This window comes from Etheostoma cragini, chromosome 3 (genome assembly GCF_013103735.1).
Source record: "Etheostoma cragini isolate CJK2018 chromosome 3, CSU_Ecrag_1.0, whole genome shotgun sequence".
Lineage (NCBI taxonomy): Eukaryota > Metazoa > Chordata > Actinopteri > Perciformes > Percidae > Etheostoma > Etheostoma cragini.
The window spans coordinates 9,930,358-9,955,490 of record NC_048409.1 but is presented as its reverse complement, the minus strand read 5'-3'; the positions used below and the strand labels follow the sequence as shown (position 1 = coordinate 9,955,490).

General features: G+C 43.6%; 1 protein-coding gene across 1 annotated transcript in view; it reads right to left on the bottom strand.

The window, feature by feature from the left end:
* LOC117942152 (extracellular calcium-sensing receptor-like) overlaps positions 1–7,829 on the bottom strand; it is a 9,841-nt gene extending 2,012 nt beyond the window's left edge. The window contains exons 1-6 of the mRNA XM_034867481.1: positions 7,732–7,829; positions 7,114–7,408; positions 6,726–7,015; positions 6,203–6,498; positions 5,057–5,262; positions 4,706–4,927 (exon numbers count right to left, since the gene is read on the bottom strand). Coding sequence (XP_034723372.1) covers positions 4,706–4,927; positions 5,057–5,262; positions 6,203–6,498; positions 6,726–7,015; positions 7,114–7,408; positions 7,732–7,790 — 1,368 coding nt within the window. The 5' untranslated portion in view covers positions 7,791–7,829. The remainder of the gene's footprint in view (positions 1–4,705; positions 4,928–5,056; positions 5,263–6,202; positions 6,499–6,725; positions 7,016–7,113; positions 7,409–7,731) is intronic.
* Between the last annotated feature and the right edge of the window lie 17,304 nt (positions 7,830–25,133).

The window sequence follows — 25,133 nt, the reverse complement described above, 5'->3', positions numbered from 1 at the left end:
CCCCCCCCCCCTTGGCAAACCAGATCACAACATTGTCTCCTATTTATGTTCTTCTTGTCCTGCGGCAGCCTGTCCACAAAAGGACTGTGAGACGGTGGACTCAGGAGGCTGAGGAGGCAATGCAGGTCTGCTTGGAGTCTACAGACTGGCGCCTGCTCTGTGAACCATTTTTACATCAATAAAATGGTTGACTGTATAAAAGAATACATCAAGTTCTGTGAAAACACCACCAGGCCCTTCAGGACTGTACACTGTTTTCCCAACCATAAGCCGTGGAACACCAGTGACCTGAAAGTCCTTCTTAATGAGAGAAAGAAAGCTTTCAGGTCATGGGACAGACAGTAGCTAAGGGAAGTACAGCACAGACTGCGGGGTAAACTGAGGGAGTGTAAAAACACTTACAGAAGGAAGCTGGAGGCCAGTCTCCAGCAGAACAACATGAGGAAGGTGTGGACAGGGATGAAAGAGATCACCGGGTGTGGGGGGAGAAGAGGAAAACACCAGGCAGCCGGGAGAGAGCGAACGGGCTAAACTGTTACTTCAATAGGTTTAGCTTACAGCCATCTTCTGCCTCCTGTACCACTCAACCAACCCCATACACACCCTAATTTTCTCCTCCCTCCCCCCTACTTTATCCCACACCTCCCTCCTCACTCACCTATAGTCAGCCATCCTGCAGTCAGCCCACGCCCCCCACCAATCCAGCACATTTTCCCTCCCCCCACTGACACTTCCAGCACCCCCCCTTCTTTACATTCACACCCGGCCAGGTGAAGAGACCAGTTCGAGGCTGCCGGCCCGGATGACGTTAGGGCGCTGTCTGGTGTTCTCAAGTACCTCTTCAATCTGAGTCTGAGCCTGCAGAGGGTCCACTGCTGTGGAAGACGTCCTGCCTTGTCTTGGTCCCCATGAAGTTGACTCCAAATGGCATAAAGAACTACCGCCCAGTGGCTCTCCCATGTGATGAAGGTGCTGGAGAGGCTGGTCTTGGCCTACCTGAGGCCACAGGTGAGTTCTTCTCTGGACCCTCTACAGTTTGCCTACCAGCCTTGTCTGGGAGTGGACGCCGCTGTCATCTGTCTTCTGCAGCGAGCTCATTTGCACCTGGATGGTGGTGGCCGCCCTGTGAAAATCACATTTTTTGATTTTTTTTTTGTGCATTCAACAACATCCAGCCTCTGCTACTAGGTGAGAAGCTGCAGGTGATGGGTGTAGGTGCGTCCATGGTCTCCTGGATCACTCACTTCCTGACAGACAGACAGACCACAGTTTGTCCGTCTGGACCATGTGCTGTCTGATGTGGTGTTGTGTGGTACAGGGGTTTTCTGAGGACTCTGCAGTTGTTGGGTATGTAAGGGATGGACAGGAGGGAGAGTACAGAGCACTGCTAGATGATGTGGTGGAGTGGTCTGGTAAGAATCACCTGCTGCTGAATGTGGATAAGACCAGAGAGGTGGTGATTGACTTCAGGAGGAAGGGAACTGCTCCACAGCCCTTTTGCATCCTGGGAAGAGACGAGGACATGGTGGAGGAGTAAAGATACCTGGGTGTCAACATCGACACCAGGCTGAACTGGAAGATCAAAAGCACTGCTGTTTACAAGAAGGGGATGAGCAGACTCTATATCCTGAGGAAGCTGAGAAAGTTCAGTGTATGCAGCAGAATGTTGGAGATGTTCTACCAGTCTGTTGTGGCCAGCGCTCTGTTCTCCTCCGCCTTCTGCTGTGGCAGCAGCATCGGAGCAAGCAACACAAACAGACTGAACAAGCTGATCAAGAAGGCTGGCTGTGTGATCTGCTGCAAACAGGACACATTTGAAACTGTGGTGGAGAGGAAGTCACTGAACAAACTGTTATCTATCATGGATTGCCCCAACAGAGTCCAACAGAGGAGCAGCTTCTCTAAGAGGCTCCAACAGCTTCCAGGTCACAAGGACCGCTACAGGAAATCATTCCTACCACAGGCAATACAACTCTTCAACACGTCATCACTGGGTGTTAGATTAGACTGAGACTGCACAATACTGCACTAAGTGCAACCTGCACAATTGATTTATTTACATTTTAGCACACTTTTAAACATTTTAGCATACTATTTAAAAACTTCTACAGATCCTGTTTAAAATCAAATATTTGTTCTTATATTTTTATTCCTTTTCCTTTTATATTTTTCCATTCCTATTACTTTTATTGTTTAATGTATATTGTATGTACAGTGGAGTTTGAAAGTTTTGGCACCCCAGGTAAAACTGTGTATTAATGTGCATAATGAATCATCAATTACACTTTCAAAATAACAAAAAGCAAAACAATGGCATCTGCAAAATGTTGGGCACCCTGCAGGGTTTATAGCATGCACCGCCCCCTTTGGACAGCTGAGACCTGACATGTCATGGATTGTTCCTAATCATTGTCTGGAAAGACCAGGTGATGTCAATCTTAAGGCTTTAAATGCCCTAACTCATCTAACCTTGCCACAACAATCAGCACCATGGGTTCTTCTAAGCAGCTGTCGAGAAAACTCAAACTGAAAATAGTTGACGCTCACACAGCAGTAGAAGGCTATAAAAAAATAGCAAAGCGTTTTCAGATGCCAATATCCTCTGTTCGGAATGTAATTAAGAAATGGCAGTCATCAGGAACAGTGGGAGTTAAAGCATGATCTGAAAGACCAAAAAAAAAAAAACACAACAGCTCGCAGGATTGTGAGAAAGTAAGTCCAATCCCACGTTTGACTGCATGATCCATCCAGAAAGACCTGGCAGACACTAGAGTTGGGGTACATTATCCACTATAAAGAGATACTTGTACAAATATGGTCTTCATGGAAGAATTGTCAGAAGAAAACCTCTTCTACGTCCTTGCCACAAAAATTTGCGTTTGAAGTTTTCAAATGAACATGTAGACAAGCCTGATTCATTGTGGAAACAAGTTGTGTGGACCAATGAGGTTAAAATAGAACTTTTTGACCGCAATGAGCTAAGGTATGTTTGGAGTAGAAAGGGCACATAATTTAATGAAAAGCTATGTCCAACTGTTAAGCATTTGGGTGGATCAATCATGCTTTGGGGTTGTAATGCAGCCAGTGGCTCAGGGAAACTTTCATGAGCAGAAGGAAAAATGGATTCAATTTAGCTAATATTGGATGCTAACTTGATGCCATCTGTGAAAATGCTGAAGTTAAAGAGAGGATGGCTTCCACAAATGGATAACGATCCTAAACACACCTCAAAATCCAAAGTGGATTACATCAAGAAGTGTAAACTGAAGGTTTTGCCATGGCCTTCACTATCTTTTGACCTTAACACAATTGAAAATCTATGGATATACCTTAAAAGAGCAGTACGTGACAGACAGCCCAGCAATCTCAAAGCAAAGGAAGACTTTTGGAAGGAAGAATGGGCGAAGATACCTCAAACAAAAAATGAAAGACTCTTGGCTGGCTGCAAGAAGCGTTTTCAAGCTGTGATACTTGCCAAAGGGGGCAGTTCAAGGTATTAACTCTGCAGGGTGCCCAAACTTTTGCAGATACCATTTTTTCATTTTATGACAGTTTGAAAGTGTAAATGGTGGTAATAAAATCTAACTTTTTGTTACATATTATACAAATGTCTAATATGTCATTTGATGCCCTTTGGACATTTTTCCACCTTTTCTTAACTTCTTTATGCACATTAATAATTTTTTTTACCTGGGGTGCCCAAACGTTCAAACCCCACTGAATGCATTTTGCATCCAAGTATTTCATTTATATTTATATTCCGTGCTGTGTGAATGATGTATATTTGCTAATCTAAAACCATAATTTCCCATATTTTTGGGGATACATTAATATCTATCTATCTATCTATCTATCTATCTATCTATCTTTATATATGGGTCTACATCAGAAATCTTTAAATCGGCTTCAGTTAGTCAAAAACGCAGCTGCTTGCCTTTTAACTAAAACAAACGTGAACACATAACCCCAGTCTTGGCCTCCCTCCACTGGCTACCTGTCCGTTACAGGATAGATTTTAAGATTTTATTGGTTGTTTCTAAGGCCTTAAATCGTTTGGGGCCATCTTATCTGGCTGATCTCTTATGCCATTATTCTCCAGTCAGAACGCTGTCAGAAAATAAGGGCAAAGAGCCTTTGCAGGGGATGCCCCCACCCTATGGAACAACCTTTCCATGCATATCAAAGCTGCACACACCTTACAAATGTTTGAATCGATGCTTAAGACGCACCTGTTTGCTGTAGGTTTTAACCCTTGTCAACCCTTGTCAACCTGGATTCTGTAGTGTTGTTAATTGTCTCCCTGTGATGTACCTTGGTTGTAGTAATCTTTACACTTGTTATTTATGTATTTGACATCAACTCTGTTCAGCACTTTGGTCAACTGTTGTTGTTTTTTAATGTGCTATAGAAATAAAATTGACCTTGACATATCCATCCATTTCTAAGTAATTACCCGGGGACAAAATCCAACTGAAGCTTATACAAGGCTCAGGAGTCTGAACTGGACAAATCAAGTGAAGATCTTCCAAAGTTACATCGTTTAGACAGTCTCTTTTTATAGAAAATGTAAAAGGGGACCCCCAAAATTCTGTAACTTTGGAATTTCTTTAAAGCCAATACGGACTTCACAAACATGGACGAAAACACATGTCCTTCAAGATTGCCAAATTTTAATTTGTTACATTATTGCTTTTGTTCTCCTTACCTGTGTGCCACCATCCACCCAGGTGAGGTTCCTGTTGATACGGAACTTCTCGCCCACCGGCAGTGAGGCATCGTAGTGCCCTACTGTCACAATCTCAATACTGCCACTTTCACTTTTTTGCCAGTTAACCAACTCGTATCTGGCCACAGGATCCCCATTGGCATCAAATGACACATCATAACCATTTCGAGAAAAGTTTACTTTCTTCAGCTGATTAAGAACCTGATAAGATGAAAAAAGAAATACAGTGATGGAGAGACATTTATTAATGTTAATCAAAATGAATACCTAATTTCATAAATTAAAGCATAAAAGGGCATCATTTATTATCTACATTTATGTTCCACTGACCTCTTTGGATTCTATCCTTGTGAATGTGTCACACTGAGTTGTAGAATTTGTTTCCTGACACAATGCTTTATGAATGGCATGAGCTATTGCATAAACAGCCTTGTATACCATGTTAGTGATCCGGAGCTGAGAAGTGTCAGTGTACGGGCTCTGGAGCGTCTTTATGTCTTCAGTCCCATCACATAATCTCTCATCTGTGGCTGCACCTGAAACACACAGAGAAATGTGTTTTTTAGCCTTTAAATTAGCATTCTTTCTTTATGTTTATTGTTATTTTTTGTTCCTTTAACCTGCCAAATAGCAGCATCTGGCTGTGAACTACCAGGCTCAGGGACATCAGACTGCTGAGTTATTGAGCTTATCATTACAAAGCTGTCACTTTACCTTTATACTTTAAATCTTCTTATTACTCATACATTTACTACATGTCTGCTGACACATTGGTTTATTCTTAAAAGCAATGACTGTACACTTTGTCCAGCATATATATTCTAATTTATACATGTTATATTTTACCATTATATTTTAACCATAGGTTTTGGTATTGCATGATTTTCTTTTCTCTACATATTTAATGAGCATTGTTGGAGGGAGCCTGATATCTAGATTTGCGTTAACAACAACTACTTCTCTCTAATTGTGCATGTTACAATAAAGGACTTAAAAATGAAAACAAAAAAAAATTGTCATGAATAACTTTCACTATTATAACAGTTCCACATTTACTGTAACTAATACATGCAAGTACGTAAAAATGTAAGGAATTGATTAGTACTTTAGCCTAGAGACCTGGAGAATGTCTACTGTGCACTTGTGTTCAGGACCTAAGTGTTGACATTGTAAAATCATAGCAGCAAAGTTAATACATAATCCTCACCAACACAGCAGACTGCCAACATTATTCCTGAAACTTCATCATAACAAGATTATTCACAGATTCGAGATGCACCTTAGAGTATGTCCACCTCATGTCTTTGATCAACATTGATTATTTCCCTGTCAATCTGGGGTTTGGTCTTAAAGCAGCTGCTGAGTCTTTAACACAGGAAATTCCACCCAGAGAGAATTAATAGACAACAAAACATAACCATAAAAATCCAACTGTGAGTGTCTGTCTTGTGTTAAAAATCAGCTCAACTTTCTCACTTTTTCCCAGCCTGCAGTTGAATGCATCCTCCCAGAACTCAGTAAGCACTGGAGAGGAAGCCACTTTAGAGGGAGAGAGATCCAGCAAGAAGTCTCTCAGACCTGGGATGACAGATTTCTGAATGCCAAATCCGATGGCTCCAGCACAGAAGCTGAACTTCAGCATATCTGTGTCTGTTACCCAGGATTCACTGCCTATCCACTGGCGAGGTGGAGAAGGCTCAAGCAACAGCTCCTCCAGCAGACGCCTGACATCTTCAAAGGCTGCAAATGCAACAACAACCATAGCTGTTGACCTGAAGAAACATATCGAGAAAGTAAACCCAACAAACATGACATATAGGATACTTTAGTAGTTGGTTTTACAGACCAGTTTTAATACAATATTGAATATGAGAGAAATAAACATTTCATTTGTAATTGAACATTTCAAATTTGCCAATGAGATAATAAAAATCTTCTATCTTAACATTTGTTTTGTGCTTTTGTGTGCAGGTCAATGTCAACACAGGGAACATCATACCTGCGGATAACATCAGCCACTCTCTGGATCCTGCTACGTGGGTGGGTCCGATGGAAAGATTTAGAGTATTCCACACAGATTCCCTCCTTGCGTGCAGCGTTCAGAAAAGACGCCATGCCATTATTGCCATAGTCTGAATCTGACCGGACAGCACCTATCCAAGTCCAGCCAAAGTGTTTTACCAGCTTGGCCAGCGCTTCAGCCTGGAACTGATCACTAGGGACCGTTCTGAAGAAATTCGGGTACTGCTGCTTATTGGACAGACATGCACAAGTGGAAAAGTGGCTCACCTAAAGGGAAATAACAGTGCATTTACATAACAGAACATGGAAAAGGCAATGGTCTAAAGGTTATTACAAAAATGTTCACAGTAACTCTGAATGTTTACTTGAGGGATGTTAAAGAGCCCAATGATGCGCGATATGCTGATGGATGAAGAGGACCCAGACTCTCCAACGACAGCCATCACCATACCAGATTGTGAGCAATTGTCACCGGTGGAAAACAACGGGTCCAGGCTATTTGAAAGCTGGAATGCCACATGCACCGCCACAGGCACGGAGGCACACGAGTCATAGATGTGATAACCAAGTTTGATTCCTGGCAGCAGCTCTGTGCTGTTGTTTATCTCCTCAATGGCAAAGATCATTGCACGTGATAATTGCACTTCATAGGAGTCAATGCTGCACACAGACACTCAAGTCACTATTTGAATTTTACAATTCACAAATTTACCAGAAATATAAGAAACACAGGATTAGACATCAGTCCAACGTTCACAAGAATCTTAAAGTACAGAGTCAACTAAATCATTAGTATTGTTTAGTATTGTTTGGTATATAAGACAACTCACTTGTTAGACACACCTATATTTTCAGTTAAATAATAAAAAAAAAATCTTTATTTTTCATATATTTACTACTCTCTACCTTTTGGAAAATTTTTGGAGAATTTTTTTTCACACAGTCTAACACCCTCTTATTCCCTACTTATCCTTCTTACTAACATTCCTGTGCATCTTAGTGGCTCAGGCATGGTGTTGTAGTTATGCTTCACTGTGTGCATGTTGTGGTGTATAGAGAAAACACCACCTATGACGTAATCACCTTCCATGGAAGACACCGGTATACGAGTGGTACCCTGGAGCTTACATTTCACAGATAAAGTCTTAGTGTTGACCCCAGCACCAGTCCTGTCCTCTGTAAGCCCAGCCCATTGTTTAACACCATCCCCAGAACCATTAAAGGAAATATCTGAGTTCAGCCCACACAAACCCAGACACAGGATCAGGCCAATACAGAGAGCGGAGATCTCCATCCCTCAATATCTTGATGGGAATACTGTGTCTTTTCACAGGTTTATATAGACTTTAAGACAGAAGCTTCCCTCCTACTACTGCACGTCAGACAAAAGGATGCCCTCACCCATTGGTCTTTGATGGATATTGTCAAAGCATTGTTTGTAGGCTGCACATGTAATGTAATCTGCATTACGTGTTCTTCTTGTACATCTTTCAATGTAAATATCAGATATCTTCAAATAGTTGTCCTACTCTTTCATCTTTTGTGTTATGTTTAATCTCATTACAGTCAAGCCTAACAAATGTGAACCTTTAATGAGCTCTTCTGTTTATTTGCATATTAAGTGAGGCGGATAAAGGGACGTATTGAATTTATGGAATTATTTCATAAAAATGAAAGAACCACTGATTTACATTGGGAATTTTTACTATTTTGTTTTATATCTTCAGCCTATTATGAAATAATGTAATGTAATCTCTTTAGTACACATTCCCTTTTTCTTTTGTTATTATTGTCAACTCAAAACCTTCCCCGTAACAGTTTGTTCCCGTTTTTTCCAGGAGTTATGCTTGCAACCCTTGATTACTAGGAGCCAATGCTAGGCCTCCTGGACCAGGCCAGCCCTATCCAGAGACCTTAACAGCCCCCTTATGTGTCTGACGTGTTTATCCTAGGTTTCACTGAAAGTAACCACATCATAAATATAATTGACAGTGTTCCGTAATCCCTGGGTAAATTCATTAGGTGCTGAAAGGTGGCTGGCACATTTTTCATGCCGAAAAGGCAAAACTTTAAACTGATCCAGGCCATTTTATGTAACACAAGCAGGAAACTGGCTCGGTTAGCAGCACCTCTTAGTATCCCTTCAAGAGATAAACCTTAGTTACCTTAGTTTTTTGTGTGACACATCCAAAGATGTTCACATGCCATTTTTTGGAAGTTCAAGTCTCAAGTATTTGAGCTTGAGCACAAATTAAGTCTCAAGTCTTTAAGTGGCAAATTCAATTCAAGTCTCAAGTCATTTGCAATGATTCCAAGTCAAATCTGAAGTCTCTGTCCACCTGATCTGTGTGACGTCTAATGTCGAAGTGGAAATCAAGAGAATAGTGGCAGAGCCACACCTGTTACAGAAAAACATGTATCGCAGTGTCAATCCAAATATCACACACAAAAAGCAGTTTGAAGTCACAGATGTAATGCCAATGATTTATTATGAAGTGTGGGATACCCAACTCAGAGGAGAGGTTAGTGAGGCCAGCGTCCCCATGGCAGGTGACGGTGTGCCACGCATGGATGAAAAAGTAAATAGCACTACAGTAACAGAAATGTGTGCAGAATTAAGACAGTCAAGAAAGCCCAGGTACACCTTGTTCACTTTGTAGTCTACAAGTCATCCACGGGATCAATTACGCATCGCATGAGTTTGCCCACCCAACACAGCGTTTGTTCCTGGGGAGATGGATCCGTGCGTCCTATCTCCTGTGCGCTATGGATACCTGAGCCTCAGCAACTACTAACTATAAATATATAATTTTCGCTGTTACCAGCATTAGCAAAGCACTTTGTGATGATTAGATTCTTACCTGTGATAATAGGCTAAATGTCCCTTTCACATTGCAAGTGACTGACCTATCTGGGTGCATTTTCAGATGCCTGATGAAGATCAACGTTGTTCATCCGGCATACTTTCTCTTGGTGCCACACACCTCGCATGTAACTGGTTGCTTACTGCTAATGTTAAAAATGTTATTGAAAGCAAAAATAATGAAAAAAGGCACAACTCTGGGAGGAGTTGGTGTCACCGTAGTTAATGCATTTTTTTAATATGTGAGTGTGCACACATAAGACATAGCGCATGCGATTATGTTGCACAGTATGGCAGAGGGCAGGGCACATGCACCGCATCACATACATTGCCTCATTGTACAGTTATGTTCAGAATATTAGCAGTGTGTGTAAAAAAGTGAATAACGCTCAAAGAATAGCCGTTAATTCCATTATATAAATGCACTGGGAACACTGCACGTTCAATTCCAAATCAAAACGTGGCCAGAATTCAGGAAGTTTGTGTTCTACCCTTTCAGCAAGTGAAAAGGAATATTAGGCTGTCCAAAAAAACAACAGTATTGGCATTTTCTTTAAAAACTCAAACATTTACTGTATGAACTGAAACATTTCTCAAGGGTTTGCTTTACTTTGAATATCTCGTTGCAAAACCATTATTTCTGAGAACTGCTTTTGGCGTCAACCAACTTCTGGCACCTGTGAACAGGTATTTCAGCCTAGGACGATTTAAATGTATTCCACAATTCCTCTACATTACTGTGTTTTGCTGCAGAAAAAGCATTTAGTGTTCTATGGGATTGAGGTCCGGGGATTGGGCTGGTCACTCCATGACATCAATCTTGTTCATCTAGAACCAAGACGTTGCTCGTGTACTTGTGTGTTTTGGCACTTTGTCTTGTTGAAAGACCCAATTCAAAGGCATTTCCTCTTCAGAATAAGGTAAAATTACCTCTTGAAGTATTTGGATGTTTTGAAACTGATCCATGATGCCTAGTGTGGGATAAATATGCCCAACACCACAGTATGAGAAACATCCCCATAACACAAATTTTTGCACCACCATGCTTTACTTTCTTCACAGTGTACTGTGACTTGAATTCAGTGCATGGGGGTCGTCAGACAAACTGCATCCCGTAGACCCATTTCTCCTTTGACCAGCCAATGTGTCCTTTTGCAAATTTCAACCTATTCAGTACATGAACACTTTGCGGGGGGCTTCTAGCTGATAGCTTTGCTTCACATAGCCTTCTTCTGATCGGAACAGTACCCACAGGTAACTTTAAATCTTTTTTGATTTGGTTGAGCCTTAGCCATTTTGGCTATTCTTCCATTGATTCAAATGGTAGTTGACCTTTGGATGCAATTTCAAGGCATTCAAAATATTTTTGGCTGAGCAGTCTATAATTTTCTACACTTCTTTATATGTTCTCCCCTCTCCAATCAACCTTTTAATCAAAGTCCGCTTATTCCTCAGAGCAATGCCTGGAACGACCCATTTTGCTAAATATTTCAGTTTGAAATGCACTATAACCAGAATGCCCAACATTTGCTTCCTCCCTTCCTTAAATATGGGCCATAATTGACACCTGTTTCCTCACAGAATCAATCAGCTCACAAAATGAACACGACACTGCTATTACTTTGAACATCGACCTTTCAATTACAAATTCAATTTCACAGAATGAGCAGCATGCATGTCATGACTGTTGGGTCTGTTGGTTTTCTATGACTCTACAACACTTACTAGTAAATTATTTGCCAAGAAATATCTCTTTTACCAACAATATGATTTATGAGGTTAGTGATGTTGGACTGCTATTATTTTGCACACAACTGTATATCTTTGATAAATAAACATGGTGAAACAATATGCATTTCTAATTTGCCAATGAGATAATATTCCATGTTAAATCTTACAGAATATTTTTTTGTGCTTTTTTGTGCAGGTCAGTGTCAACGCAGGGAATATCAAACCTGCAGATAACCTCAGCTACTCTCTGGATCCTGCTACGTGGGTGGGTCCGATAGAAGGATAGAAGGATTCAGAGGATTCCATCCCCTCTTTGTGTGCTGCGTCCAAGAAAGATGCCGTACCATTTTTGCCATAGTCCAATGACCGGACAGCACCTACCCAAGTCCAGCTGATCACTAGGGATTGTTCTGAGGAAACTTGGGTACTGCTGCTTATTGGACAGGCATGCACACAGCCAGTGAGAAAGACACTCTTTTGAAAAGGCCGCTCTTTTGGAGTGTTCCCTATAATGTACAAACAGCTGCTGTGTGTGCCTGATGTCCGCCGTGCATAAAAGATCCTGTGATAACGCACGTGCCAGACACAAACCCTACGAGGGAAAAAAAAAAAACAGACCGATAGGAATTTGTTAAAACATTCGTAAATGCGGGCTATGGCTATAAGTTGGCTTCGCTCTCATCCCCACTAATGGAGATGCAGGATGGCTTTGACTGTAGTTGGAGCTAAATCATTATCCACTAATGTTTGTAAAATACTTTTTTTATTGAAAATATCGCACCATTCAGCAGTGGAAGAGCATCCCTGTACCAGGGAAGTTGCCATGGGGCCTGCCAGCAACTGAACCAGAGTAAGGAACCAGGAGGCGTTTATGTGCTCTGGTGCTACAAGAATGGCTGACAGTTTCTCCTCCTGGATAGAATCCAGAAGGTGAGGGATCAGCGGAACAGCGTATAGGAGGGCTCTGGGTGGGAGAAGGCGTCTACACCTAGTAGTGGATTGTCACTAGAGTGCCAGGTAAATCCAGGGTGTTGATGGTGCCCCGTCAATCCGACCAGCTGCCATCCCCTTCCCCGACAGCCTGAAAAGCAAGAAAGGCGGGTGCCTGCTGTAGGCATTGTCAGTAAGTGCCAGGCTGGTGTGAGCGGCACAAAGGCAGGACTCGTAGCTGGGGTAGAGATCTGACAGCAGGACGTAGCCAGTCTGGAAGCTTTACAGAAGTGAACACCACTTGAAGTAGAGGTCTTCATACTGCTAGATTGACAAAAAATAGGGAAACAAACAATGGGTCAGCTCATGTTATATACAGTATTGGTGGACGTAGTTGAGGCCCGTGCTGGACGCAAAAAAAAAGAAAGTCTTCATGACTACTGTTACGACCCCTGTGGGGGCTGTCCTTTGTGACTTTCCGTGCTTGTCTGATTAGGTTAATCGTGGACACCGGAGGGCCCCAGTGGTGCCGAATACTTAAGCCTGGTACTAGTGCAGGAGGTGAGTCTTCTTCTTTTCTCCGTCAGCAGAGGCGTTCCTCCTTCAAGGATGTGGCTACGGTCGTTTTGAGTTCTTTGTTTTATTTCCCCGTATGTTTTATTTTTTGTGACAATAAACTACTTTTGTTATATCTTTAAATGTGGTGTGTCTCCATACTTGTCATGGTCCGAGAGCCAGATCGTGACAAATGGGGGCTCGTCCGGGATGAGTTTGTAGGTTATAATAATAATACTAATAATAATAATAATTACTTTGACTTAGATAGCGCCTTTCACAAACCCAAGGGGGGGGGGGGGGTTAAGAGGTGAAGGTGTGAGGCCAGGAGAGATTAAATTCCATAAGCCTCAGTGAAGAGGTATGTTTTAGGCTGGGTTTTAAAGGTTATAATAGAGGAAGCAGAGCGAATAGCAAGAGGAAGCTTGTTCCAGAGCGATGGTGCACTGACACAGAAGGCTCGGTCACCAAATGTCCGGAGCCTGGAATTAGGGAAAGCAAGCAGGTCCTTGTCAGAGGACCGCAGGGACCGTGACTGAGTGTATGGGTGGAGCAGATCTGTTAGGTACTGAGGTGCAAGTCCATGGAGAGATTTGTATGTCAGTCGGAGAATTTTATATTTGATCTGGGACTTACTTGGCAGCCAGTGGAGCTTCTTCAGGATGGGAGCTATGTGAAGTCCAAGTTTTGTGTGGGTAAGCATCCTAGCCGCAGAGTTCTGGACATACTAAAGTCTGTCATTAGACTTGCTAGGCAGACCAAAAAGGATACCGTTGCAGTTGTCAAGGCGGGAGGTGCTGAAGGAGTGGATGAGGGTCTCAGCTACAGAATTGGAAAGCTACTGTCGGAGTCTGGAGATGTTCTTGAGATGGTAAAAGGCAGTTTTAGTAGTGTTTTTGATGTGCTGTTGGAAGGAAAGGATGGAGTCCATGATGACGCCCAGGTTACGTACTTGAGGGGATGCAGAGATTGAGCAGCCATCCACATCCAATGTGATGTCACCAACCTTTTTGAAAAGTGACTGTGTGGCAAACACCATGAGTTCTGTTTTTTTTGTTATTGAGTTTGAGGAGGTTACTGTCCATCCAGTGTTTGATGTCCTTCAGGCAGTTGATGAGTGGCACTGGTGGAAGGGTAGTATATGGCTTAGTGCTGATGTAGAGCTGGGTATCATCGGCGTAGCAGTGGAAGAGGAGTCCATGTTTCGGGATGATCATCCCTAGGGGTAGCATGTAGATATTGAATAGTAGCGGGCCAAGCACCGATCCTTGAGGCACTCCATGTGAGACTGGCACCAATTCAGAGCGGATGCCCTTAAGGGTGATGTATTGTTGTCTGTTGGTGAGATAGGATTGAAACCAAGAATGCACAGTACCAGTGAGGCCAATGAGTTCGGAGTGGCGAGTGAGAAGAATGGAGTAGGAGACTGTGTCGAAGGCTGCAGAGAGGTCGAGTAGAATTAAGATGCCTACATGGCCAGAGTCAGCTGCTATAAGAAGGTCATTTGTGATTTTGATGAGGGCAGTTTCTGTGCTATGACGTGTCCGGAAGCCAGATTGAAATGGCTCGTAGAGGTTGTGATGTACTATATGATGGTTGAGTTGGGCTGCCACACCTCTTTCCAATAAGTTGCATGTAAAAGGTAGGTTGGAGATTGGGCGATAGTGATTTGGATCATCTGGGTCCAGGCCAGGTTTTTTGAGGGTAGGGATCACCGCCGCAGTTTTAATGCTGGTAGGGACCACCTCATAAGACAGCGAGGTGTTGATGATGTTGACCAGTATGGGACATAGAGTTTGAAGACACGCCTTGACCAAGGCAGTCGGCATTGGATCCTGTTTACTGGTCAAGGCCTTAGCTTTCAATACCAGCTCAAGAACTTGAGCTGTATTAAGCAGGGAGAAAGCGGAAAGGCAGTCCTGCGATGTGGAGACAGTTGAAGAGTTTATGTCCAGCAACGGTGTAGTTGGGTGGGGGGAGCTGGACAGTTGCAATTGCTGGTGGATGGTTTCAACCTTTTTCTGGAAATGTTCCAGGAACCTGGAGCATAGGCCAGCAGCGTCAGATGGTTGAGGAGGGTCAGGTGAACAAAGTAGGCGGTTGATAGTGGAAAAAAGCTGTTTAGGTTGATGTTGTTGGTTGCCAATGAGTGTTGAGTAGTAGTTAGTTTTTGAACAGGACAGATCATTTTTGTAGCTCTTAACATGGTCGTTGTAGGCTTCCTAGTGGACAGTGAGGCCAGATTTTTTTATAGTATCTCTCCAGCCACAGCCATGTGGCCTTCATGCGGCGGAGTTCAGCAGTGAACCAGGGAGCGGGACGGGAGAATGAGACAGATCTAGTGATGAGGAGGGCTACAGAGTCCGAGCTACGTGACAGGGCTAGGTTATAGTGATTAACCAAGTCATCAACTGTACAGTTTGGGGGATCGCTGGTAAGATGGCCTGCAAGGGTACAGGATAGTTTTGATGTGCACACTTGTTTGATTTTACGATATGCAATGGTCCTTTTAACACATTTCCCGCGTGTGTGCGCAGAAACAGAGAAGGTGACAGCAAGGTGATCAGAAATAGCCAGGTCAAGTGTTTGTAGCTGGGTGGGAGATATACTTGAAGAGCAAACCAGGTCCAGTGAATGACCTTTAGCATGAGTGGGGCCTTTAACATGCTGTGTAAAATTAAAGCAGTCCAGTAGTGACAAGAATTCTGCAGCGTGAGCATCTCTGGAATCAACATGCATGTTAAAGTCACCAAGTAGGATGGTAGCTGGAGAGGTGGGGCAAATCGGAGCAAGAAGGTCAGAAAGCTCAGGCACGAAGCTAGCAGATGGCTTAGGTGGGCTATAGACAAGGACCACCTGTAGCTGCAGAGGCCCAGACAGAGTAAGGTGAATGCACTCAAATGAAGAGGTGGGTACTGGAAATTATTTAATCTGGATATATGTATGATGTATACCAGCCAGTCCCCCACCACGTCCAGAACTACGGGGCTTTTGAATGCAACTATAGCCTTGGGGGGTAGCTTGGTTAAGTGCAAAAAAGTCCATTTGGTTGTGCCAAGTTTCAGTCAGACACTGGAAATCCAGTTTCCTGTCAGTTATGATGTCCTGTATGAGTGGAGCTTTATCGTTTAGTGAGCGAGTGTTCAGTAGCATAAATGAGGCTGACTTATGGACAAATGTACTAGCATGGGGGATGACATCGACAGCCCGTTCCAAGGGCCGTAGGTTAAATGAATGTTCACTCTCATGACGTCGTTGCTGAGTATTGATGCACCGAATAGCAGGAGAAGCCGGGGATGTGTCCATGTAAACAAACTTATGTCAGGCAACCCTGTGCACATAGCGGGGGCGACGTAAGAGATTGAGATATTTAATCACCTCAAGGCAGGCATTACTCGTCCGATGTGGGAGGTGAGATTCCTGAGTTCCAAGGCGGAGTATCGTAGGAAAGCCATGATGTCGGTGGAGACAGCTAGGCCGCTAGCTTGTCACAGACCATCCACCAGAGAGACACAGCCAAGCCTCAACAGGGACTAATGTGGAGGATCAAGCTGTCATCAGTGGTAATTACAGCGTTTAGCAAATTTAGGATCGTCAGAGTAAAGCCAAGGTTTGGAAGTAGCCAGTCGACAACTCTGCAAGGTAGTGTAGCAGCTGGAAAAAGCCACTGGTTTAGCAGAGCCGTAGCGTAGCCAGAGCACATGGAGAAAAAGTTGTAGAGTTTGAGACAGGGAATCCAACTAGTATCATACATAGAAAAATGGCTTAGTGAAGCAGCAGGATCAGAATCGCAGCAGGATCAGTGGTGGGAGCTGTGCAATTTTGTTTGTGAGTATGAGAAACGGCAACAGACACGCCAGCGTCCTCTCATGTCATGCTGCAGATGCCATACATGTGCTTCCCGCTCTACCAACTGACTAAACTAAACGGCCACACAGGCTTCAACATCTTTTGTTTAAATTAAGTTGCTTTAACTTATTAGAGAGTTTGGTTGGCACGTGGTTTGCTGGATGATTAGTCACCGGTGCGCATTTGGTTAATTTGTTTGGTTTTGGAGTCGCACCACACTCTAGGGGTGGTTGTGTTTGCCTAGTTTTTCATGGGAGTAGTTTGTGGTCCGAAGAGAAGGTAAGTGTGCTTTCCTGATGCACTGTGCTTTGGAGTTTCCCTGGTAGGATTAAAGGCGTTTACCCCTTTTGGTTGCGTCAGATTTTTTTTTTTTTAATGTTGTGGCGACGTGGTTAGTGTCAGCTGTGGTTTTGACAGCTGTCTCAGGAGCGCGTCCGTGTGATTTTGTGAAGTTGCCTGGTAACGGGTTTCTTTACAAATCCGCTGGTTTTCAGTGCGTAAAAACCCACCGCAAGCCACATGAAGACTAGGGGTGAGTTTTGTAAGATTTGGCTAGGCAGTTAGGGGGGAATATTCCTGAGGCTGGTTTGGCGTCATGCATGCGGTTGGGGTCGTTACACTGCATTCTGTTGGGTCCAGTTGGTAAAATATGGCTTCCGTTTTTGGGGAATTTTTCGAGTCGCTGTCAGAAGCGTTTATTAAATACTGTACGAATAAACAGTTGTTACAGATAGCTGAGCATTATAGTATTGATGTGTCTGATAAGAAATATAAAGATGAAGTAAAAAGTGCTGTCTGCTCCGCTTTATGGAAGATGGGGGTCCTGTGGAAGGTAGAGTGTTTGTCGGATGTGGCGGAGTCAGAGTCCGTGTTGATGTCCGGGTTGACTTTTGAGCAGCGAAAGGAGTTGTTGATGCTTCAGCTTAAGGAAGAGACAGAGCGCCAGGTTACGTTGGAAAATGTAAGGCAGCAAACAGAGACAAGGAAACTGGAGCTGCAGGAGTATAGACTGAAGTTGTTCGGGGATGGTGGGATCCTGTTTGATGCGTCAGTTGCTGAACAGTCATTTTCTTCTGAAGTTGCTCAGTGTTCTGTGGATGTTGGGGCTAGTTTGCGTTTGGTGCCAAAGTTTAATGAGAGACTCGGACACATTCTTTAACCTTTTTGAGCGAGTGGCTGATGCGAAAAATTGGCCGGATGCTGACAGGATTTTTTTCGCTGCAGTGCGTACTGACTGGTAGGCCACAAGAAGCGTATTCAGCATTAAGTGTTAGTGGTAGTTTGACTTATGAAAGTGTAAAATCGGCTGTCCTAAAAGCATACGAGTTGGTCCCTGAGGCTTATCGTCAGAAATTTAGAAACTGGGAAAAAGGCGATAGACAAACTAATGTGGAATTGTGTTGGAGCAGTTTAAAAATTCTATTCCTCAGCGTGTTGCCACCTATGTGAGTGAGCAGAAGGCAACCACGGTTCTTAAAGCGTCTGAGTTGGCAGATGACTTTTTCTTGACTCATAAAGGACGTTTTGGGGATGTGTGTTTTGGGGGTGACGTAAGACGTAGGAGTGGTTATAGCCGCAAATATACCAGTTCTCGCTATGACGCTTCATTGATGTCTGGTCCCTCACAGGTGCCTAAACCTTTGTGCAGTAGAGATGAGAGTGGCAAGGTGTGTCATTATTGTCACAACACTGGCCACTGGAGAGATCACTGTCCTGTTTTGAGGCCTAGAAGTAGATGTAAATCTTTGGCACAGTCACCTGCTCCTGCCTTGGCCTGCTCTAGTGTTTCAGAACTAAAGCCTGTATGTGTTGATCAGGATTGTGGAACTGGGTTTGAACCGTTTATTGCTGATGCAGTGGTGTCTCTGGTTGGTAAGGAGGAGCGCGTGCCAATAAAGATGTTGCGTGATACAGGCGCTAAGCATTCATTCATTGTACAGTCTGTGTTGCCATTTTCATCTGCTACTGAAACGGGGGATTTCATTTTGATGCAGGGGATGGGGATGGATCTGATACCTGTGCCGCGGCATAATATGATGTTGGATTGCGATTCAGTGAAAGGTGTTGTGGCTGTTGGCGTCCGTCCTGCACTGCTCATTGACGGTGTGGTGAGGATTTTGGGGAACGATATGGCTGGTGGTGCAGTGTGGGCCGATGTGCCGCCTTCTCCTGTGGTCGTTGCTAGACCGCTGACATCCAATGATCGGAGTGAAGGTGGTCTGAGTTTTCCAGGGGTGTTTCCGGCCTGTGCCGTAACGCGTGCACAGAGCCGGGTGGCTGCTCCGGGTGCGCCTGAGCCAAGTGTTGACGTAGTGTGTGGGTTTTCCCTTCCTACTCTTTCTCCGTCTGTTTCTCGGGATGACTGGGTGAAAAGCCAGCAGAATGATCAGTCTTTGTCCAGTTTATTGAGTGGTGTCCTCTCTGTGAGTGAGATTGAAATTGTTGCTCATGGTTATTTTCTTCAGGACGGGTTGCTTGTGCGGAAATGGGTGCCATGCCATGGTGATGTTGTTGGTGAGCCAGTGTTTCAGATCGTTGGGCCTGAGAATTTTTGTAGCAAGCTCAATTCAATTCGATTTTATTTATAGCATCAATTCATAACAAGAGTTATCCCGAGACACTTTACAGGTCTTGACCACACTCCAGAATTTACAAGTACCCAACAGTTCCAGTGGTTTCTAGGGATGAACCGAGTAATCGGCTGAAACGAGTATCCGGTACGGATATAGCACTTTTGCCAAGTACAAGTATTATATGAGTAATACGAGTCAATATCTGTACTCGGATTGAATAAAACTCCTCAGCTGACCCGCTGACCGTGCAGCTTTCTGTGATAGTCACAGCGCCAGCCCCCCCCTCCCTACACACACACGCTCGGCTCATTCACACACACACAGAACACTGAGATCATCGCTCTCTCTCTCTCTCTCTCAGTCAATCAGGTCCGCGGGTCTGTTCCTTTAACGTTTAGGGTTTCTTCAGCTTCAGGTTTGTTTTTAACTTTGGTTTGTAGTAACTACATAGTAACCAGTAGATTTTTCGGGTGAACGTGTGGTTTCAGACATGCTGCTGCTTGGTTTGAATGCGACTCCCGTTGCGTCTCTGCCGTCGGAGATATATATATTTTTTTAACCGTCAGCTGGCTTTCATTAAAGTCAATGCAGATCTGAGAAACAGCATCTGCCCTCTCTCTCTCTCTCTCTCTCTCTCTCTCTCTCTCTCTCTCTCTCTCTCTCTCTCTCTCTTACTCACACACACACTCACACATACCTGATGTGGAAATAAAAAAGAACCAAAAACAAAAATCACATTGATCATAAAAATAATTTAAATTTAACAAAAGAAAGTTATATTGTGTATGAAAACTCTTGTTCATTACAATTGACTTCATAATTACACCCGCATGTGTTGTATTCACTGTTTATAGTTTGTTTGTTACCATGACAACACCATTGATCTGAAGCTCGATGCTGTCATGTAAATAGTTTTCTAATCAGCAATAAATATAACAATTTCTGATCAACCCATATCAACGCATGCTTAAACTCCCCTTTGGGAAGAAACCTCGGACAGACACAGACTCTTGGTAGGCGGTGTCTGACGGGCCAGTTGGGGTTAGAATGAAGTGTGGCAATAACAAAAATAGAAAAATAGTAGTTTGTAGTAGTTCTTTGTAGTAGTTCATGGCATAGCAGGGCACTGTGCGGCATTACAAGGAACAGCAGGACGTAGCTGGGCACTGCAGAGCGTAGCAGGATGAACATGGCATCGCAGAACGTGTAGCGGGACCATGGCTACAGCTGCCACCATGATTTTGGAGCCTCCGTGATCCGAGGAAACATGCTGGGGGAAAAAAAACATAAGGACTCCAGGGAATGACACCACAGAGCTAGGTTAGTAACAAGCATTTCTGGCACAGTGATGCACATTAATGGGAAGATAGAAAGATAGAGGAGAGTGGAGCTCAGTGTGTCGAAGGAAGTCCCCAGCTGTCTAAAACTATTACAGCATAACTAGGAGAGACAGGGTAAAGAGAGGAGCCTGGTCAGGCTAGAACTCTCCCCAACCGGATCGGGCTGTATCGCCCTGCCTCCCTCTAGTTTTATTATATTTTTGATTATATGATAGATAAATCTGACAACTGTGACGACAACAGGTGGGCCGGGTTAGTTGGATGCTGCGACTCCCCACTCCCTAACAATATTCAATTCTATGCCCTAACTATAAGCTTCATTAAAGCAATACTAAGAGAGTTAGGGTAAAGATAGGAGCCTGATCAGGCTAGAACTCTCCCCAACTGGATTGGGCTGTAGGTTGCTCATGATGAGTCGGGACACTTGGGTGTGAGGAAAACATATGACCGTGTCCTTTTAAGATAAAGTGCGATATTTCCAAATATATTAAATGGTGCAATATCTGCCAGGTCACCGGAAAATCTAGTAAAGCTGTTAAACCAGCGCCACTCTGTCCTATTCCAGTTACTGGCCAACCTTTTGATCATTTGATTATTGATTGTGTGGGGCCTTTGCCCACGTCCAAATCGGGTTGTTCTTATCTGTTGACTATTATGTGCCAGACAACAAGATATCCCGCTGCCTCTCCTCTGCGTTTAATTTCAGCAAGGTCATTGGTTAAAGCTTTGACGAAATTTACGTCAATATTTGGCATTCCATGTGTTGTTCAAAGTGACCTTAGCTCTAACTTGACTTTCAACGTGTTTTCACAGGTGCTTAAGCAGTTGAGAGTGCAGCATAATCAAGCGTCAGCATATCATGCAAAGAGTCAGGGGGCGCTCAAACGTTTTCATCGCACCTTGAAGTCACTGCTACATGCTTATTGCGCAAAGATCAGGAGAGATTGGGAAGAGGGACTCTCCTTGTTGATGTTATAAGCCAGGGAGGTAGTGCAGGAGAGCACGGGATTAAGTCCAAATGAGCTTGTTTTTGGCCAAACGGTGCGCGGACCTTTAGCTGTTTTTCGAGATGGTCTGGTGGAAGGAGATCCACCGAAGAATTTAACTGACTATGTTAATGGTTTTTGTCATCGCCTCTATGTTGCTATTGAGAAAGCCCGTGAGATCTTGGAGGTGGCCCAGTCAAAAATGAAATTGATCCATGACCGAAAGCTGAGCGTCATGAGTTTAGTCCTGGGGACCAGGTTTTGATGCCGGCTCCTGTTGTTGGGTTGCCGTTCCAGGCTAGATGTGCAGGCCCATATGCGGTGGAGCAGAAAGTCTCTGCACAGAACTATGTGATCGCCACTCCTAAGCGGAGAAAGTCGTCCCGTCTCTGTCATTTGAATTTGTTGAAGCCATATTTCAGTTGTGTTTTTTCTGTCTTATCTGAGTCCAGTTTTGAAGGTATTAGCGCCAGTCCCTTACTCACTGTTGCTTCTGTGTCATCAGGTTTAGTGGTTCCTTATGTGAAATTTGATGAAAAAAATTTGATAGGGCGGCTGATGTCAGGGAACCTGATGACCCGGTGATGTGTGGTAGACTAAAAAACTCAGAGACTTTACAGAACTTGGAGAGCTTGTTTGTGCATTTGCCAGAGTCGCAAGGTATTGTACTCAAGGGGATAATTCAAGATCATCCAATTCTGTTTGGTGACATTCCATCGCGTACACACCTAATAGAACATGATAATGAGATCGAGAATAGAAACCCAATTAAACAGCGTTTCTATGGGTGCGCGCCACACAAGCATAGAGTAATGGAGGCTGAGATAAAGTAAATGTAAATGTGCTGTATTTATATAGCGCTTTTCCAGTCTTAACAACTGCTCAAAGCGCTTTTACATCTACAGGGAACATTCACCATTCACACACATTCATACACTGTGGCCGGGGCTGCCGTACAAGGTGCCACCTGCTCATCAGATAAACATTCACACACATTCACACTCCGATGCGCAGCACCGGGGGCAACTTGGGGTTCAGTGCCTTGCCCAAGGACACTTCGACAATGACTGCAGGGGCGGGGATCGAACCAAAAACCTTCCGATTGGCAGGCAACCACTCTACCACTGAGCCACAGCCGCCCCTACAAAGTACATGTTGGACAATGACATTGCGGTTCTGTCTACTTCAAGTTAGGTATCGCCTTGTTTGTTGGTTGATGAATCGGACAGATCGCCCAGATTTTGTATAGATTACCAAAAAGTGAAAAAGGTTATCAAGCCTGACCACTAATGGAGGACTGCAATGATCAGGTCGGTTCAGCGCAGTTTGTGAGTAAATTTGACTTATTAAAAGGTGATTGGCAAGTCCCTCTGTTGCCTCGAGCCAGAGAGATTCCAGCTTTCGTTACTCCGACTGGTTTGTATGAGTATACGGTGATGAGTTTTGGTCCGCGTAATGTGCCTGCAACTTTCCAGCGCTTTACGAATATGGTGGTGGCGGGTCTTGAAGATTGTGCGGTGTATTTGGACGACGTAGTAGTGTTTAGTGATACTTGGGAAGAGCATGTCCTGCGCATCCGTGCCCTGTTTGACCGCTTGGTTGACGCGTGCCTCACGGTCAACTTGACAAAGTGTGAGTTTGCCAGGGCAACCGTGACTTACCTCAGGCGAGTGGCTGGGCAGGGGCAGGTTAAACCCGTGGACGCTAAAGTCCGTTCTGTCTTGCAGTTTCCTGTTCCAGCAACTAAAAGAGAACTGATGCGTTTTTTTGGGCTTGGTGAGCTTCTACCGTGGTTTTTGTTAAAAACTTTTACTTTTCTACTGAGGTTGCGCCCTTGATGGACCTGTTAAAAGGTACAACTAATTTTGTGTGGTCACCTCGTTGTCAGAGTGCATTTGATAATGTTAAGTCTCTGTTGTGTTCTACTCCGGTCCTGGCTGCACCACATCTGGATTAGTCTTTTAAGCTCCAGGTGGATGCTAGTCAGGTGGGTGCTGGCGGTGTGTTGTAGCAGGAGCACGAGGGAATAGATCAACCTGTCTGCTACTTCTCAAGGAAGTTTAATTCTTATCGAATGAATTATTCAACAATAGAGAAGGAAGCGTTGGTTCTAATCTGGACACATTTTGAAGTTTATGTTAGCTTTGGGAGTGGTCCAGTGGTAGTATGTACTGATCACAACCCCCTGACTTTTCTAAGTTTGTTTCGGTGTACAAATCAGCGTGTTGTGCGGTGCTCTTTGTTTTTAGCCCACAGTTTAGATATCAGGCACATAAAAGGCAGTGATAACGTCATGGCAGATGCTTTGTCACGTGCCCCGGTTGATTAAAATTAAATGTTACCCTGTCTAGTTTTTGTCTGTGATGTCTCTCCTCCTGTCCTCTCAATATGCTTCCTTTGCAGGTGCCTGGTTGCCGTGGTGGGGTGCGGGGACGGAGTTGGTAAAAACAAACAGCATATTTTTGTAGAATGTGTTGTAAATGGATTGGAATATTTGTTGATACTTTTGGGGGACCCCATCTTAAGGGGGTGGGGGGGGGGGGTGTTACGATCGTTAATTGTGGACACCTGAGGGCCCCAATGTGTGCCAATTACTTAAGCCTGGTACTAGTGCAGGAGGTGACTCTTCTTTTCTCCGTAAGGAGAGGTGTCCTTCAAGGATGTGGCTACGGTCGTTTTGAGTTCTTTGTTGCTTTATTGCCACGTATTACTTATCGTTTGTGACAATAAATGACTTTTGTTATATCTTTAAATGTGGTGTGTCTCCATACTTGTCACAGTCTGAGAGCCAGATTGTGACACTGCGCATGCACGAAGGGATGCTACCCAATAGCGTCAGCTCTTAGAGGCAAAGCCTATACAAAATAGAACTCCATCCCTCAAATGTCAGCATGTTGGCATACAGCATGCGTTTTAAAGCTTCTACTGTACGTCACTTTACTGTACATCAGAGAGAGGACAACCTCATCCAGTGATGTTTGATTATCTCAAGTCTCTTCGGTGGGCTGTATGTACAGTATAATCTGCATTGAAGCGGTAGTAGGTTGAATGCTACAATAACATTGCCAGAATTTGAAGCAGAGATCTCTTCTTGTAGCACTCCCTCTCACAGAAAATGCATCTGCAGAATAGCCAATGTGAACGCCCTCTGAAATGAAATGGGATTGGCCAAAGTCTCCCCTCATGGCTACATTTTCAAAAGCAAAATATTTAGCATTTGACTATTCAAGTTGAGATTTGTTCATTCATTTTTAATTTTAAGTATTTTAATCCCATTGGAAATAATGTCTTTATGAAAACCTTATTGAACTAGAAATTATTTTATAAAATAGAAAGAAACAAATATTTATCTTGTGAATTTGTACTTTTTTTATTCGCTTAATTTTAAATTTGGAGCCACCAGCAAAACAATAGTTGCAAAATACCACATTAGGACATTCACAAAATGAATGACAAATGACATTTTTTAATCAACAACACTAAGCTTGTGTTTGATGCACTAGACATCAGCTCTATTGTGTACGTTGCCATCTTAACTATTCCCAAACTTTAGAAGTC